Here is a 19,567-nt window from a genome sequence, read left to right as displayed (position 1 = left end):
ATTACCAAACACCCGTACACTTCAATAAAATTAAAAAAAAACTTAAATATTTGAGGAGCTGACGAACAAAACGTTGTAATTGCGCAGATTTTATTACAGAAGAAGCCAGCTTTGGCAGTTAGCCAAAAACGTCAAATTGAAAAAAAAAAGTATTTTAATCAGAATTCAGAAGCGTAGTTATACCGTTTTGTCCGCCAGCTCATTTCGGTTATCAATGCATAGTTACAGGTTTTAAATTACGTAAGAATATATTAAATAACCACGTTTTAACATAATATGACTAAGTAGTGGAGGTAAAGTAAAACAGCCTGACATGCCTCTGTTGGACAGACTTTTTTTTCTTAGAAAACGCTCAAGATTTGTATGTAAATTTTTAAGACCGCATAACTTTGAAACCGAATATTTTAACAGAAATCTGGAAAACCACAGACATACATATTAGATTCTAGAATATGTCTGCAAAATTTCATGGATTTTGGTTGCTTAATATTCAAATGAAATTGGAACTACGTTTGTTTGAAGCGAGTGACGGAGAGACCCCTCTTGACTGGAAAAGTTACGTCATTATCACAATATGTTTAACTCAACCTATTTCATACCGCCTCATTTTTGCCAAAGCTGCACTCGATGCAAACTAATAAAATAATTTTGGTTTGTACCTAACTGAAAAAGTTACTCACTATCACAATTTGTCTAACTCAACCTACTTCATGCCTTCTTGCCTGGTTTTTTTTCTTGCCTGAGTTTTCTTGCCTAAACAGCCTATCCGAAGTACTGCGTCATAAAAGCCATGACAAATATACCGGATACGAGAGCAGCTAAGTGTTTGAGCGACTCCATTTTGTCTTCTTCTCTAAGTAAATCCGGTAGCACAGTGACCAGCGCGATGTGTAGGAAGCCCCCCGCTGTAAAAGGGACTATCCAGGAAGTTTTCGCCTCTGGAATAGAATAGATAGAGAAAAATAGAATAATTGGGTATTAAGTTTACATAATTAGCCTCGATAGCTCAACGGTTGACGAGCGGACTGAATTCCGAAAGGTTGGCGGTTCAAACCCCACCTGTTGCATTATTGTCGTACCCACTCCTGGCACAAGCTTTACGCTTAATTGGAGGGGTAAGGGGAGTATTAGTCATGATTAGCATAGCTAATATTCTTTAAAAAAAAAAGGGTACTTTTATAATTTGCCAGCGCAGCACGATAACCTGGAAAGTCTATGGCAGTATGTTAGTGAAAAGACTTTATCTTTATCTAATGTGATGGAATAGTTCTCTCACCGATAGCATTCCTGGCTCCACTAAATATGACCGCTGTCATAGCGCCAATCAGACCCGCTGATGCTGTGGCCTGGAAACACAAGACATCATGATCAATATATCGCCGGCTCACTACAGAGCACGGGTTCTCCTCTCAGAGTGAGGAGTTTGGCCGTAGTCTACCACACACCTTTGAGAAAATTATGGAGACCTCTCAGGTACAGGTTTCCTTTATCGCTAAAACAATTGATATTTAACTAACTGACGCCCGACACTTCGTCCGCGTGGATTTAGATTTTTCGAAATCCCGTGGGAACTCTTTGATTTTCCGGGATAAAAAGTAGCCTATGTGCTAATCCAGGATATTATCTATCTCTATTCTGAGTTTCAGCCAAATCCGTCCAGTGATTTTCGCATGAAAGAGTAACAAATATACACACACACACACACATACACACAAACTTTCGCCTTTATAATATTATAGTGTGATTACTCTAAGCGCACATATCTCGTGTATAAGAGTGAATAGGCATTTTCTTTTTCATCACTAAACTTAGGCTGACGATAAAGAGCTTATTTTGACTTTGCTCAGAATTAAATTTCAGTTAAAACGAGACAGATTTATGCCAGCGATATAACGCCGTCTCGTTTTAACGACGTCTGAAGTCTGGGCAAAGTCAAAGTTCGCTTAAAGATCTCAGCATTACTATTATAATGACTGCAGTTAAGCTTAGCCTACATTTTATTTTATTCAGATACAAGTTAGCCCTTGGCTACAATCTCTGCTCGTGTTAAGTGATGATGCAGTCTAAGATGGAAGCGGGCTAACCTGGAAGGGCTATGGCAGTTGTTTATACAACCCATAAACCTTTGGTTTCTACAGGGGATCGTACCGGGACGCTAAATCGCTTGGCGGCACGGTTTTGCCCGTAGGGTGGTAACTAGCCACGGCCGAAGCCACTACATAATTAAAAAAAGCTGACCAGTTGTGCCTTAGCCGCTTCCCATCGCGAGAAGCCGCTTTTGAGCAGTATCGCAAAATCGCCTACTTCATGTGGGATCTCGTGAACTGAAACAAATTAACTAAATTGAAAAAAGTATAACAGTATGCTTCGAAAAGTCAAACTATAATTATGAAAAAACCGGGATAAAAAGTTGCCTATGTCAATTTCCGGGACGCAAGCTACCACTGTACCAAATTTCATATGAATCGGTCGGATAGACGTTTAAGAATCCCCTGCAAACTGTTTGATTTTCAGGGATAAAAAGTAGCCAATGTCCGTCCCCGAGATGTATGTTAACTCTGTACCACATGAAAATCGGTTAAACTGTTGGGCCGGGAAAAGCTAGCAGACAGACAGACAGACACACTTTCGCATTTATACTAGTATGGATAGTATTGATGGATTGTCTTTAATAATCAACTTACCCAGAATAGCGAATGTGGTAAGCAAGCCCACCCTAAAGCCGACAAGGAATGAACCGCCCACAGCCAGCCCATGGGTGAAGTTGTCAATGGAATTCGCCATCAAGTTCAGATAGCCAGCCACCTGCGAACAAATACCTAATCATCATCATGATCAACTCATCGCCGGCTCACTACAGAGCACGGGTCTCAGATTGAAAAAGGTTTTGGCCATAGTCTACCACGCTAGCTAAGTGTAGATTGGCAGACTTCACACACCTTTGAGAGCATTATGGGGAAATCTCAGGCATGTAGTTTTCCTCACGATGTTTTACTTCACCGTTAAAGCAAGTAATATTTAATTACTTAAAATGCAACCCCCGACTTGCGATTAGCAGGCGGACGTCCTTTATCATGATCAACCCATCGCCGGCTCACTACAGAGCACGGGTATCCTCTCAGATTGAGAAGGGTTTTGGCCATAGTCTACCACGCTGGCCAAGTGCCAGACTTCACACACCTTTGAGAACATTATAGAGAACTCTCTGCATGCAAGTTTCGGTTCCGGAACCCTATTACTAAGACTTCGCTGTCCGTCCGTCAGCGGGCTGTTTCTCGTGAAAGAGATAATTTTGAAATTTTGAAGAAAGTTGAAATGTTTACAGAATGTCTATTTCTATTGCTGCTATGATAACAAATCTGCCGTCCTAACGAAGAGAGCAATAACTATGTTTCGACTACTTTCGAGATATTCGCGGTTATGATTAGCTACTTACAAATCGTTATATTACATATTGCAGTTTTGATAACCAACAGAACCGAAACTACTGAAGATACAAAAAAGACGTCTAAGGCGAAAATATAGAGCTCATTTTCCTGATTACGGATATGGTCTTAAGTCAATTTGCCCAAAAACTCGACTTATTGCACTCTTTGTTAGGACGGCAGAAATATGCAGTGCAAATTTCTAAATGGTTCTAATGAAAATTTAAAAAAAAACCGACTCATACTTGACATTTTTATATCCCTAAATTTTTTCACCGTCACTGATATAAAAGAGAAACAATATAAAAGACCTAACTAAGACTAAAGACCTTTCTGATGGACAGTTGTTTATTACATAGTATATATTTGTTCTAAGGATACTCACATCTTTCTTCTCGCTCTTTTCCTTTGAAGCCTTCAATGTTTTCTCTTTCGCTTCTCTCAGCAGACATCGCCCCATCCAACGGTTTCCTTTACAGCGGACTGTACCATTCTTTGTAGTTATAGCGCTGCAACATACACCTTCCCCTACAAAAATTAATAAATATTGTTACAGCCCATTTTCTTTCTTCCTTATTCAACAAGCTTCTTAATGTCTTCTCCTTGGATAACCCACGCTGCAACACCGAAAACTTTTGTTGTTTCACACATATTAACTTCTTACTAGATACTTTCTTTCTCCTTTTCCCCCATTCCTTCTTTACCGATAATGCCGCTTTTGCGCTTTTTATACTTTTCAGTTGTTCTTTTAACTTTTTTAGAGTTCCGTACCTTAAAAGGAAAAACGGAACCCTTATAGGATCACTTTGTTGTCTGTCTGTCAAGAAACCTATAGGGTACTTCCCGTTGACCTAGAACATGAAATTTGGCAGGTAGGTAGGTCTTATAGCACAAGTACAGGAATAAATCTGAAAACCGTGAATTTGTGGTTACATCATTAAAAAAACATTAAAATGTGTTTCAATTTTCAAAGTAATATAACTATTCCAAGTGGGGTATCATATGAAAGGGCTTTACCTGTATATTCTAAAACAGATTTTTATTTATTTTTATGTATAATAGTTTTTGATTTATCGTGAAAAATGTTGGAAAAAATACCCGAGCACGGAACCCTCAGTCCGCGAGTCTGACTCGCACTTGGCCAGTTTTTTTTTTAAGTAGCGAGCAAACGAGCAGACAGGTCACCTGATGTTAAGTGATTACCGCCGCCCATGAACATTTGCAGCACCAGTGGAACCAGTGCGTTGCCGACCTTTAAGGAATTTGTTGGTCTGCCCCTTAAATAATCTGATTCCACTAGCGAAAACTAGTATGTCTATGGATTCCACAGTTTTTGACTGTGACTTTTTGTGTCGCAATAAAGAATAGATAGATATCTATCTGTATTTTCTACTTCTATAATAAAATAGACACCGCAATACTAATTACTAACCTTTAGTATTATTATTGAAAACACACGTATCATACAACTTGGCTGCAGCCGTGCCATTGCCACAGATCCCTTCACCTTTCTCTTTCCCTCGATTGTTTCTTTCCGCTTCTAGAAGCTTCTCTATGTCTTCTATTTCTATATGGTCAGTACTATTTAGTTTGGAAATCTCTTCTTCATCTTCTTCTTCGACACCAGCAAAGAGCTTCTCCACAATTATAAAGACTAGCATTCCGAATAAGCACCAGAGACCGCATTTCATAGAAACGTGTTCTCCATCTGAAAATTGAAATATTTTTATGAATTCTTCTTAATTTTGTTAGTGGCTGGAAGTTGCTTGTCTTCTAAAACTTCTTTTCACTCAACGGACTTCATTCTTCACTATAGGTTGAGTGGCTATTGAAAACAAAAAACAAAACTGTTGATTGCAACTTGCTCTTGCTTATAACTCCAATTCGTTAAATGACTAGCCATTCATTTGAATGTTGAAATAAAGTGGCTGCGACATAGTTATGTGAAGAAATTATTATTACTTATCTAAGAATGTTCATGTAATATTAATAATCGTATTTAATGTAATAAATGTGAAAGTTTGTTAATGTTGTTTGTTTGTTATTCCTTCACGACACAATGGCAGTACTGATTTGGCTGGGAATAGAGATAGCTGAGTAAGAATATAGGCTACTTTTTATACAGGAAAAAAACTGCAGGACTTAATTACTTTAAATAATCGTGTAGGTACTGAGAAACTTATGCTTGGTCGGTTAGACACCACCTGTCTTACACACACAAAAATATACAGTCTGCACATAGATAACAATGGTAGGTGTAATAAACTTATCAAAGGTTAAAAACCTAGTCAATTCATTCACACATTTGTTTACTACTGTTTTCTCACAAAGCTATTTCGCTCGGAGCACAAAACCTCAACCTTTGAATCATGCCATAGAACTTAGCTAATTAATATTCAGCTCTATGTCCATGACACATAGGTTTTAATTCATTTGTAAGGAAGTCATATGTTATCAACTAGGGACACAAAACCTCAGCTAACAATAATTAAAATAACAGGATCGAAATGTATCATTTAAGGCGAATGGTGACTGCTTTTTGCTGTAGAATAACTATGATTAGCTAGTTTTCTTATCTCTATAATCTTCTGTATCACACTTCACACTAATATTATAAAGGCGAAAGTTTGTATGTGTGTGTGTGTGTGTGTGTGTGTGTATGTTTGTTACTCCTTCACGCATAAACTACTGGACGGATTGGGCTGAAATTTAGAATGGAGATAGATTATACCCTGGATTAGCACATAGGCTACTTTTTATGCCGGAAAATCAAAGAGTTCCCACGGGATTTTTGAAAAACCTACATCCACGCGAACGAAGTCGCGGGCATCAGCTAGTATTATATAAAAGGAAAGCTTTTCCTTGAAACTTGAGACTGACTGACTGACTGACTGATCAAGCTGAAAGGCATGCAAATAGGTATTATGACGTAAACATCCGCTGAGAGAGGATTTTTGAAAATTCAAACCCTATAGGGTGTTTCGAGTTTGTTTAGTCCACGCGGACGAAGTCGCGAGCATAAGCTAGTTACTTAATACACAACTGACTGCTGATATTACAATTTGCTTTTATTATTTCATTAATACAAGGAAATCTTTTGTTTACAATGTTATCAGAACGTGCTTCGTAAAGACATTTAGGTAGCACATGTGTAGGACAATGATGTCTATTAATAGAATCGATGAATCATTAGCATTATTTTGCTAATATCTTATTAAAATATAACAAGTGTTAATTAAAAATTTATAACACCCCCGACAAGTGAAGGTTACAGTAAGAACTAGAAAAGAGCTGATAGCTTTCAAACGTCTGAACCGATTTTCTTGGATTATAGCTAAGAACTCTCGATCAAGCCACCTTTCAAACAAAAAAAATTAAATTAAAATCGGTTCATTAGTTTAGGAGCTACGATGCCACAGACAGATACACAGGTACACACGTCAAACTTATAACACCCCTCTTTTTGGGTCTTGGGCTTCAAGGTTAGTTTTTACAGTGCATGGTGCATGCACTGTAAAAACTAACCTTGAAATCGAACTTGCGGGTGATGTCAATGTTCGATATTATGGTACGCTTACCTACTAATTATGTAGGCACGTATCCGAACAATGCAGTGTATTTTAAAATAGCAGTCAATACTGAATTCCTACATTTTTTTTCTTTTTTAGGGTTACGTACCTCAAAAGAAAAAACAGAACCCCTAAAGCATCACTTTATTGTCTATCTGTCCGTCTGTCTGTCTGTCTTGATTGTCTGATATCATATGGAATGGCTTTACTTGTACATTCTAAAACAGATTTTTATTTCTTTCTATTTATAAATACCCGAGTACGGAACCCTCGGTGCGCGAGTCTGACTCGCACTTGGCCGTTTTTCCTCAATACTATAACCGTATACTAAGAACACTTTGCCAATAATCACCTTTTGTACTGGCCAGATCATGTTGCCAAGCTTCCGGCAGCAGATGAAGGAAAACGTCTCCAAGCAGACCGCCGACTGCAAAGCTGAGCAGAATACGAAGTGTTGCGGCACTGGCTGGAAAAGACAAAGGATTCTTTTAATTATTTGTGATCAACCCATTGCCGGCCCACTACTGATCACGGGTCACGCTGGCCCAATACGGATTGGCAGACTTCACACACCTTTGAGAACATGGCGAACTTTCAGGCATGCAGGTTTCCTCACGATGTTTTCCTTCACCGTTAAAGCAAGTTATATTTAATTACTTAAAACGTATATAACTGAATAGTTAAGGCGCGTGCTCGGGATTGAACCCCTGACTTCCGATTATGAGTCGGAAGTTCTAACCACTGGGCTATCACAGCTTCTTTTAATTATTATTATTTATTCAATTTATATAATATAATTAACGTGTTAACATCTTACATAATATGTACCTAAAGTGAGGACTTCAAACTACAACTTTACTTGGGACACTTTTCAAAACCTCTCGACCTGTCGACAATTACGACTCGCACTTGGCAGATTTTTTTTAATATACCTATTGTCATTTTTAGGGTTCTGTACTCGAAAGGTACCAACGGGACCCTATTACTACGCCTCCGCTGCCCGTCCGTCCGTCTGTCAGCGGGCTGTATCTCGTGAATCGTAAATAGGTAGAGACTAGAGAGTTGAAATTTTCATAGAATTTGTTTTTCTCTTGCCGCTATTACAATAAATAAAAAATTTCGAAATGGTCGCTATAAAAATAATAATAAATAAAAAGTATTATTTCTTGTACGAATCGGAACCATTCGTGTGCGAATCCGACTCGCACTTGACCGATTTTTTTCTAACCAAGCTCATGATTAAACTGTAATAACTAATCCCACCAAAAACATTTCATGTAAAATGTTGCCAAGACTCACAAGTTCATAATGCTTTCACTGTTAAAAAGTTATGAGATCTCTAGTAGAGCCAAGCCCCTAGCTGAGCTTAGAATTGTGCTGGCCATGGGACCTATCCCAAGTCCAAAGTATATAGCTCTTAAATGCTCTTGAGTATATCTCATTTATAACAATAAAGAACAAATAACTCTACTTACAAGCTCTGATTTTACAAACCCTAAATCTTGGTTAAAAAAGTACGGCTTGGCCGTTTAATGTTCGTGGTACTTTTATCTGATATGACATTTAAGCCCGGAATAGCTTGTGCGACAATCATGAAGTATAATAAAAATTAGTAATTGTCGAACAAACTATTCCTTATGACCTTAATATAATATGTTATGTCATGTAATAGTTTCACGAACATTAAACGGCCAAGCCGTACTTTTTTAACCAAGATTTAGGGTTTGTAAAATCAGAGCTTGTAAGTAGAGTTATTTGTTCTTTATTGTTATAAATGAGATATACTCAAGAGCATTTAAGAGCTATATACTTTGGACTTGGGATAGGTCCCATGGCCAGCACAATTCTAAGCTCAGCTAGGGGCTTGGCTCTACTAGAGATCTCATAACTTTTTAACAGTGAAAGCATTATGAACTTGTGAGTCTTGGCAACATTTTACATGAAATGTTTTTGGTGGGATTTCATTTCTTTTTGGCAGGTGCCCTAGATTTTTTTTTGGATCTATTTTTTGTAGGTACCTACATCATTTTCATGGCCCCCTCTCTATTGTTACCTCTTTTTTTTAAAGCTTTTATTCCACTTGCAATGTATGTAACTATGTTTTTTTGGGTGGAATCTTGCAACTCAATTTTAAAGCAGATACATATATCAGATTTCAGTCTTTTAGGACTTCAGGAAACACATTTTTTAAATGTACAGACTGGGAAAAGTTTATTTTCCTGTTGTTTGAATGAAATCCCTAGCCTACATACCAAATTTCAGTCTTCTAGGACTTAGGGAAGTACTTTAGAACTTTTGACTAGAGGGGTTTTGAATGGCAATAAATCTAAAACCATAACAGGTAGACAATTGATACTTGGTACATTTGATAAGTCTGTCAAGGACATATTATTCTGAAAATATCAGCATTCTAGCGATAGACTTTACAAATAATTTGCTTCCCCCATACGTGGGAGTGGAGGGGGAAAATTTCGAATTTCTTAATTTTCCTGTAGTTTGTATGCAATTTCTAGTGTACACACCAAATTTCAGTCTTTTAGGACTTCGGGAAGTACCCTAGAATTACAGACTAGAAGTTTTGACTGTCAATAAATCTGAAACTATAAAGGCTAGACAATTGATACTCAATGCGTTTAATAAATCTGCCCAGGACATCTTATCCTGAAAATATCAGCATTCTAGCGACAGAATTTACTGATTTGCTTCACCCATAAGAGGCGTAGAGGGGGGGCATTTCCAATTTCTTAATTTTCCTGTAGTTTGTAGTCAATTTCTAGTCTACATACCAAATTTCAGTCTTCTAGGACTTCGGGAAGTACCTTAGAGGTTTTGAGTAGAGGTTTTGATGATCATCAGTGAGGGACGAAATCGGCGTATTTTAGGTATCAATAAATCTGTAACCATAAAAGCTAGATATTTGATACTTGGTACATTTGGTAAATTTGCTGAGGACACCTTATACTGAAAATTTCAGCTTTCTAGCGTCTTCCAGACCGAAGTTATGACGGGTCGAAAATACGGCGAAACACTTCGAGAAAAAGGTACGTAGCGCCCCGGCCGCCGTTTGGCTCGTCTTGGCGGGGGCACTGCCGTGCCCCCTGATAACTACTGTATGATAGGTAAATAAACATATTAACGGAATAGATTCCTTGAACCCGGAAAAAGATACTCAATTTACATTTAGGTATTCGCTATAAATGATAGTAAGCGCCTCCTTCGTTATCAGTCACCCGCTACCCCTTATCAATACGTGCGCACTCTACGACTTTGAATAAACCGATAATGATGATTCGTATGGCATTGCAATATGAATTAATATAACTGTCGGATGCTGAGCCATTGACACCACTTGTTGGCTTCCTAACTTTTAAATGATAATTTACCTTCTACTGAGTGAAGGTAAAAAAATGTTTTTAGAATTCCTACCTCAAAAAGAAAAAAGGAACTCTTATAGGATCACAACAACATAATTGAATATGTACTTGAAAAGAGCAACCGCCGAGTTTCTTGCTGGTTCTTCTCGGTATGAACGGCATTCCAAACCAGTAGTAATTTTTTTGACGATTCAAAAGCACTTGTAAAAGTTTAATTGAATAAAAACATTTTGAATTTGAATTTGAACATAAAAACTTCGATTAAGTATATTACGGAAATGTTCGGAGCGTTCGGCCAGGAAAACGATGCCCGCGACCTCGTTCCCGTGGACATGGGTTTTTAAAAATCCCGTGGGAACTCATTGATTTTCGGGATAAAAAGTAGCCTATGTGCTAAGCCAGAATATAATCTATCTCTATTCCAAATTTCAGCCAAACCCGTTCAGTAATTTTTGCGTGAAAGAGTAACAAACATCCATACATACAAACTTTCGCGATTATAAACTTTCTTTGATAGTAAACAGAAAGCGTTATAAAAGTATAGGAAATTAGTGCTAAATAATACTTTTCGTTAAAAATCAAAATCGGAGATATGCTTTTGAATTTTACTGTTGTCAGGAGAGGGCCATTAGAGGGCTTTATTTAAAATTGCATTCTTAGAATTGGTACTTCACCTTTAAGTATTTATAAGTCCCTTATCAATACGTGCTCTGCGGCGTCTCTAAATTCAATGATAATAAACAGATAACAATGATCCCGTCGACATTACCGACAATGTAGAAGATCAAAGGGTTAACGGGGCTCTCTCCGTCACTTGCTCCATAGAATCGTAGTTCCAATTTCATTTGAATATTAAGCAACCAAAGTACATGAAATTTTGCAGACATATTTTAGAAACTAATATAGATATGTCTGTGGTGTTTTAGATTTTTCTAAAAATATGTAGTTTTAAAATTACAGGGGCTATGAATATTATGTCTGCAAAATTTCATGGACTTTGGTTGCTTAATATTCAAATGAAATTGGAACTACGTTTGTATGAAGCGAGTGACGGAGAGACCCCTCTTAATACAGACAAATACTTTGATGTGTTATTGAACACCCGATTTATAAATCGGATTTTTAGGCAACCCTTATATAGGATGATAGACAGACAGACAGACAGACACGTCCGTCTATCGTGTCTGTCAAGAAAACTTATAGGGTAGTGGGTACTCGATTATTTCATCGATCGCGATAAAACAGTGCAACCTAGCTTACAGTAATTTTATAGCAGGGACATGCATGTTCGTGACGAACTTGCAGCATAATATTTTATCAGGTCACGCATAGGGTTTCTTTTTATTAATATGTAAAAAAAATTAGTTGTCTGTAAAGTCGGTTTACTGACGATAGTTGAACGTAACAACAAAGGCCGATTGTGCTTCTTTGTCGCTCGCTCCGCGCTCTCGCTTGCACTTCAAGCCTTACATGGAACGCCTCAGAGCGAGGTAACGCCGCATGAGTCATGTTTTTTCGTGCGTGCAGCCGGCTCTATCGAATTATAAGACGTTGTCACGTCAAAAAAACCTACACGTAATGTCCTGATAAAATGCAGCAACCTATGCAGCATTGTTACGGGTTATCTTGTTTTGGCTCTGAGAGTATGCGATTCAAAGAAATGATGAAAACCAATAAAAGCATACTTTAAACGCGTTTTTCTCAATTTCGGACATTTTGGGTTACCGCGTTTTGTCATCCACTTCACTGTTGAACATAGACCTTCCCTAGTGAGCCTCAACACTCCCTACCTCAGTAACATCCAGCCAATTCCCGCCACCATCTTTATCGCCAGTCTATTGTGTCGGAAAGCACTACACGCTAAGCTTACTAATATGCGGTTTTCACTCTCCACTCTACGACTTTTCGACTCCAACGGCCAATGCCACTTCTGCTTGCTAATTACAGCTAATCACCAAATATAAAGTAGAAAATAAAGTAGATGTCTTAAATTAAATTCGTGCATCCTATTATGGTTAATACTTTTATCTTATCAAGATTTGGTATCTAGGAAATTACATTGGTATACCAATAGGACTAGTTATTTAATTTAGTACATGGGGGCCGTCCATTTGGATTATCTTTATTGACTTAGATGTTGTAAGATATTGTAAATCAATGTAAATGTATCGGATTAGGTAATTTTACTGTTGATATCAATAAAACGCTGATTTTGATAACATCTATTAGCGTTATCAGTATATCGGTCTATCGGTTGTTCAAATATCAATTAGGTACTGTATCTAATATTTATTTACTAAATAACATTTCTTGAGATTTATTTTTCCAACCAAAAAATCAAAGTGATTAAGACTCAGGAGGAAAGGATGGGAAACTCTCAGGCATGTAGGTTTCCTCGTGATGATTGTGATTATATATTTTTTAGGGTTCCGTACCTCAAAAGGAAAAACTGAACCCTTATAGGATCATTTCGTTGTCTGTCTGTCTATTCGTCGTGTCTGTCAAGAAACCTATAGAGTACTTCTCGTTGACCTAGAATCATGAAATTTGGCAGGTAGGTAGGTCTTATAGCACAAATACAAGAATAAATCTGAAAAACGCGAATTTGTGGTTACATCATTTAAAAAAAAATTAAAACATGTTTCAATTTTCAAAGTAAGATAACTATCAACTATCAAGATAACTATCAACATTCATATGAAAGGGCTTTACCTGTACATTCTAAAACAGATTTTTGTTTATTTTTTATGTATAATAGTTTTTGATTTATTGTGCAAAATGTTGGAAAAATACCCGAGTACCCTCAGTGCGCGAGTCTGACTCGCACTTGGCCGGTTTTTCTTAATATAAATATCGAGCAAACGAGCGACGGATACCCACCGAACATCATGAATATTTGCAGCACCAGAGGAACGGTCAATGCGTTGCCGGGTTTCCAGGATTTTTTTGACCCTACACCTTAAAAACCTTACGTTTAAATCAAGTAGGGACACCGCTGAAGTGATATTTAATTAAAACGCTTATAACACCTAAAAATTTGAGGTGTGTGCCCGAGATCAAACCCCTGAATAGGCCAAAGTTAAGCATTTTTTTTTTTAATTAGTAAACATGCAGCTTTACATCACTCATTTTTAGCTTACAAGCAATTAATTACATTCAGGATCAAACATAAGTTTTTTAAAGGGGCTGAATTGCAAACCAGCTCCTTCCTTCTTAGAAGTCCGTTAAAAACTTTTAAAGGAATGCAAAACAAAGTGCCTTTTGCGAATTCCCATTACCTACCTACTTATCGTAACATCGTGGTACTTATAAATAAACAATAATAAAAGGTCATCAGGTTAATGACATACTTGATAATGGTCGTCTGCCACTACACTAACAGATAAAAGTATATTTTTTTTCTATCTGACCCTGCATAAAGAACTCATAGATGTTGGATGAGGGTCCTAAATCGTTACTTACTTTAAACGACTTCTTTGTCATAATGCATTTATCCACTTTTTCACAAAAGTTTTCGATTTAACAAAAAAACGACAGAGCTCTAAGATCTTCATCTACGAGTAAGAACGCAGGATATCTGTTCGACCGATAAACATCGTACCATGTTATGGATTTAATTTTAAACACGATAAACATTATAAAGATATCGAAAGAAAGGAAAACTTACAAAGGGGGAGACAAATTTTCGTTCCCAAGATTGTTATTGGGAAGGAGAATTTCAGGCAAGAGAGCTCCATCCCGCCAAAGAAGCTAATAAGAGACTAATTTTCATTTAGTTGAATACCCGGCTGAGTTTGTTGTGGGCTCTTCTCAGACTTGGGCGCGTCTGGAACCCTCGTAGCTTTAGTTTTAAGTTTACGAATGTAGTTATCACCACTAGTTATAGGTATCATCTTTCAAATCTAACAAATCCGACAAACAAAAGGTGTACATTAAGTAACTACTCTGAATAAATGATTTTGACTTTGACTTTTGACTTTGACTTTCCAAGTTTGGTCGTAAATGCTCAAGGTCTACTACTCGTAGGTATGTACTTACCTATGTATCTGTACACTTGTGCAGATGTCTTAAATGGTCATAGTGCAGGAAGGTTGACATCATCTATTTAATTGAGATCGCTTGCAATTGCCATTGTGTCCGGCCATATCGTTCAAGTACTTATCATTACAGACTAATAAGTAGTTCACTTTGCTAGATAAGTGAGAATGGTTGTTGTAGGGTTCCGTAGTCCGTACCCGACATTCAAAGGGAATTCGCGAAAAAACCGACAGTGGAGTGGAGCACGCGGCGCTTGCCTCGAATAATGATAGGTTTTACAATCTAACGTTAGTTACAAGTCTTTGGTTTAAGTTACAAAAACTCGATACATTACACCAAAATGTTACAAGTCAATCTCCAGCTACAAGATCGTCTAGAATGGTTCATTAGAAAAACCAAATGGTACAAGTCAGTCTCCAGCTTAATGCCACCTAAACCTACCTAGGGTATTGTATTTTAAAAGCACTTGTAAAAGTCTATTTGAATAAAAAATCTATTCTATTCTATTCTAGTAAAAATTCAATACTTTTGATTCCGTTTCACTGTATTGCTCTCTGTCAATAACCGATATCGTCACTATTATCTCTACAGCACAGAAATCAGTCACCGCGGGTCGATTGCCTAAAGCATTTCACAAGTTATTGGCAATCTCAAGTGTTAAGTATTGTACTGTTGTACTAAATAGTAATAGACTGTGGAATTATACGCTAAGCGGTACTTATCAACAAGAAAATATTGGAAATTCATCAAAAAATGTCTATGCGATATTTGGTTTTATGACGTAAGAATAGACTGCGGTCAATGTTTTGTGTTACGTCGTTACTAAAAAACCGGCCAAGTGCGAGTCAGTTACGCGCACGGAGGGTTCCGTACTCGGGTATTTTTTCAAACATTTTACACGATAAATCAACTATTATACATAAAAATTAATAAAAATCTGTTTTAGGATGTACAAGTAAAGGCCCTTTCATATGATACCTACCCCACTTGGTAAAAAATTCTTATTTTGAAAATTGAAACACATTTTTTTTTAATGATGTAACCACAAATTCGTGGTTTTCAGATTTTTTCCTTTTGGGGGGGTGGAAAAATCAACTGTAGGTACTAGGTAGGCAGGGTGTATTCAATTCAGATTAGGTAGGTATTAGTACTAAGAAGTAGATCCACTATACAAGAAACTACAGATTTTTAAAAATTCGATAAACATAGTAGGTGTTATACCTATTTGCAAACTTGTTTGGTTTAAGTATCATATCAATTATGCCTGCTACCTACTATAAAGTTGTACTATAAGTACAACATGTTTTTGTGTACATAACCTGATATGAGAATACTGCGTGTTTGGGTTTAGTTTCCTCTGTGAAAGGAAGTTCTATACCAGGACTATGCTTCTGCAGTATGTATATATGTGTGTAAGCTATGATAGCCTAAAGATTGGTCTCCAATTTGGATGCCAGGATACCTGGCACACACCTCTAACTTTTCAGGGTTATGTGTGTTCTAAGCAATTAAATCTAACTTGCTTTATTGCAAGGTAAACATTTTAGGGAAACCAGCATGCTTGATCACACTATCACACTTCACACTAATATTATAAAGGCGAAAGTTTGTATGTGTGTGTGTGTGTGTGTTTGTTACTCCTTCACGCAAAAACCACTCAACAGATTTGGCTGAAATTCGGAATGGAGATAGATAATATTCTGGATTAGCACATAGGCTACTTTTTATCCCGGAAAATCAAAGAGTTCCCGCGGGATTTTTGAAAAACCTACATCCACGCGAACGAAGTCGCGGGCGTCAGCTAGTTCTCCATAATATCCTAAATTATTACCTATTGCTGTGTAAACATATTAGGAGTTGTCACAATCCTGATTTATTGTTTTTAAGTTTAGGCTGTTTAGAGTTACAACCTGTTTGTGTGCCTTTTTTCAATAAAATAAAATAAATATTCAGAAGTTTGCCATCCACACTTGGTGAGCGTAGTGGACTATGACCTAAATCATCATTCTCAGATGAGACCTATGAAACTCAGTACTGAGAGATGGGTCGATGATGATGTGTATTATAATGGAACTACTTAATGCAAGATGATATATTGGCTAGCTTATTTGGCTGTAGATCATGTGGTCCTAAAACAAGCCAAAAAAGGTTGGGAAGTTCCCAGAGTTTTTTTTTAATACAAATAACAAGCAAATGAGCAGACAGGTCGTCTTATGTTAAGCGAAATCTTGATGTTAAGTTAGAATAGAATGAAAATATGTATTTTTAGAATAGAAATATATTTTATTCAAATGGTACTTAAACTTTTACAATTACTTTTGAATTCTGAAATACTCAAATATGCATCTACCACTGGTTTGGTATGCCTTTCCTACCGCTGACTTAAAACACTAAATTGCTTTTGTAAAAAAGTAGGGTTTTGTAAAAAACTAGCCATGACTAAAGCCTGCCACCAAACCAGACCAGAGACAATTTAGAAATTAATTATTTCTAATTTGCCCCTGAATCAAACTTGCAAGGTTGTCGCTTATCTACAAAGAGTATGAGAAAGAGAGGCATTTTAAGCCAGTGTGGAGGACAATGTCTTAAAACCTTTTTATTGAGAGGAGACCCGAAACAATCAGTGGTGGAAATGCGACAGGTAGATATAATGACAATTAAGTAAGTAAATGATGACACAATTGATAATACTTAAATAGTGACTTTAAATATTATATTTTGATATTAAGCTGGGTAGAGTATTATAGGTCTATAGCTGGGTATACAAAGATCTCCTCGCTAATGTTCCTTGCAATGTTAGCTGTTATCAAAATTAAACAAAGGACTGTCAGATCATTGTCCCATTTAAAATGAGGGACCAATGACAAGAAAATTAAAAATAGACTGACTTACCGCCGTCTTTGAAGGATGCTGTTTCATCTATCGGAATGATCAAAAGGGGCAAGATTCCGCTTAAACCCACGAGCATTGAAGCCAAGGCAGCAAATAACCACGGATGTTCATCTAACTCTTCCACAAAACCGTTTAAATATTCCGGCCAAAACCCCGCCGATAATGCAGCACTAACACTCTCCATTGTTATTGTTCTTAATTTAAAACTTCTAATAAAATGGAACGCGTCTCACACTTTTTTTTTAATTGTATGCACACTGCACACTGCACAGATGATTTTATATTATTATTTCGACATTGTTATCCAAGATTCTCCCGTCCAGACTCCAGACGAACTAATCTGCACTGAGATTGAGTGCGCCCGACCTTATCTCGATATATCACAGATGATTTTTAAAAAATATCTTTCAATGTTGTTGTTTCATTTTTACCGCTTCAATATTCAATATCTTCAATAAACTTTTAACTGCGCATCTGACAACAACAAAAAATTCAACACTCCTACGCCGTATCAAATAATCGAGTAACGAAATGTATGCGATGCTAATTACAAATTCCAATTTCCTTGTTTATTTTTTTGAGTTTCGAATCATCGAATGCCTTTGAAATAAATAAAATGACAGTTGGTACTTGACAATTCTTGACAGTTGACACTGAGATCAGTGTTACCAGATAGAGAAAACATTAATAGAAGTGGGCTAAAATGACCAATTATAATTATGATATTTCAGTTTAAAGAAATACGGCATTACAGTATTAAAATGTAAAGATTTACGGTATTAAACCCTACTTTTTTCTTCGCGTTTAGCGAATATTAAAAACAACATTTAATTTATTCAACTCTCTACTTTATTCGTATAACGGTTCAGATGGCAACCCTGCCATAGTTACGTTCCGTACCTACCTCGACGCGTTCCGCCCATTCCGCCTGACTGAATCTAACATAAAATATTATCAGCACACCGTTGTATTTAAAATTTTAACAGTACTATCCTTTTACGACGTAGGCACCCACTACGAAAGGATTTTCGGAAATTGTATCCCTAAGGGGTAATGGCCATGTAATGAGGAGTGAATGCCCGCAATTATTCAAATTAGGTAAGTATAGATGCCTCTTTGCTTTGATAATAATTATCAAAGCAAAGAGGCTCGCTTCATTTTTCAACAAAAGCCCAATACCTACGTATTGGGCTTTGGGCTTTGGCCTAATTATGACCGCTATGGTCCATAGCTTACCACTGCACCATATGCGAGTAGGTAGGTCATCAAATTATGATTGTGTCATCAAAATCGGTTTAGTCGAGAAGAGATAACAGGCAGTTCCGCATTATACCTAAGTCTATCTATAATGTGGATGTGGAAATCTCATTTGAACTAAGAGATCAGCTGAACAGACATTACAGTAGACAGATATTCACAGTAATAAGGCTGCTCGCACATTGGCTTCTTTATCGCTTAATAGATTGCTTAATAGCGATATTTGTTTGAACCACTTTTAAACACTTCTTGAAGACATCTATGACCGCACATTTGATTGTTAGATTTTATATGCAATTTTATTATTGGTCAAGCGATCTATAAGTATTTACTGCTGTTTTATTTATATTGCAAAATTTAGTTGCGAAAGTAACAAAATTGATAATGCACGAAGACTAACGTAATCGTAACTAACTTTTTGGACTCGAATGCAAGTATATTACATACCTAAAAGCCAACACATAATTGAATGAACAAGAACATTACTATCCGGGTATTTTTTAAAACTCGTGTAAAAAGGCATCTTCTAGGTAAATGCGTCCCATCTTAGGCCACATCATCACTTTTCATTAGGTGTGATTGTGGTCTTAAGCGCTTGCCTATAATGAATAAAAAAAACTGGCAGCCGTAATAGTTCAGCAATTACGGGTGAGCGGCCTGAAATCCATGAGTAGAGTGTTCACATCTCGCCCCTGTTGGCATATTGTCGTACCTTTCTCCTACTACTTAGCCATATCACAAGCCATATTATTATAAATGCGAAAGTTTTTTGTTTGTTGGTTTGTCTTCCAATTACCCTGCAACGCAGCAACAGATAAACGCGATTTTTTGCTTAGATATAGTTAGAAGACCTAGAGAGTGACATAGGCTACTTTTTACCCGGAGAATCCAAAGAGTTTCCACGGGATTTTTAACAATCTAAATTCACGCGAACGAAGTCGCAGGCATTAGCTAGTAATTAATAAAAAGGGGTCACAACCCCCAGCAATGAGAATACGACGCGACAAAGCTT

The 19,567-nt window shown here is 37.0% G+C and overlaps 1 protein-coding gene across 1 annotated transcript; it reads right to left on the bottom strand.

Moving 5' to 3' along the window:
* Nucleotides 1–626: 626 nt before the first annotated feature.
* On the bottom strand, nucleotides 627–17,903 carry LOC123877888 (zinc transporter ZIP13 homolog). Its single transcript, XM_045924838.1, has 8 exons — nucleotides 17,299–17,903; nucleotides 7,347–7,460; nucleotides 4,858–5,133; nucleotides 3,811–3,953; nucleotides 2,685–2,805; nucleotides 2,239–2,324; nucleotides 1,277–1,346; nucleotides 627–938 (listed from the first exon to the last, which is right to left on the bottom strand). Exons 1-8 carry the CDS (start codon nucleotides 17,480–17,482, stop codon nucleotides 763–765), a joined length of 1,170 nt encoding a protein of 389 aa, XP_045780794.1. The 5' UTR covers nucleotides 17,483–17,903; the 3' UTR covers nucleotides 627–762.
* Between the last annotated feature and the right edge of the window lie 1,664 nt (nucleotides 17,904–19,567).

Source organism: Maniola jurtina, chromosome 24 (genome assembly GCF_905333055.1).
Source record: "Maniola jurtina chromosome 24, ilManJurt1.1, whole genome shotgun sequence".
NCBI lineage: Eukaryota > Metazoa > Arthropoda > Insecta > Lepidoptera > Nymphalidae > Maniola > Maniola jurtina.
Note: the sequence above shows the minus strand (reverse complement) of the source record. Positions and strands in the feature narration are given on the sequence as shown.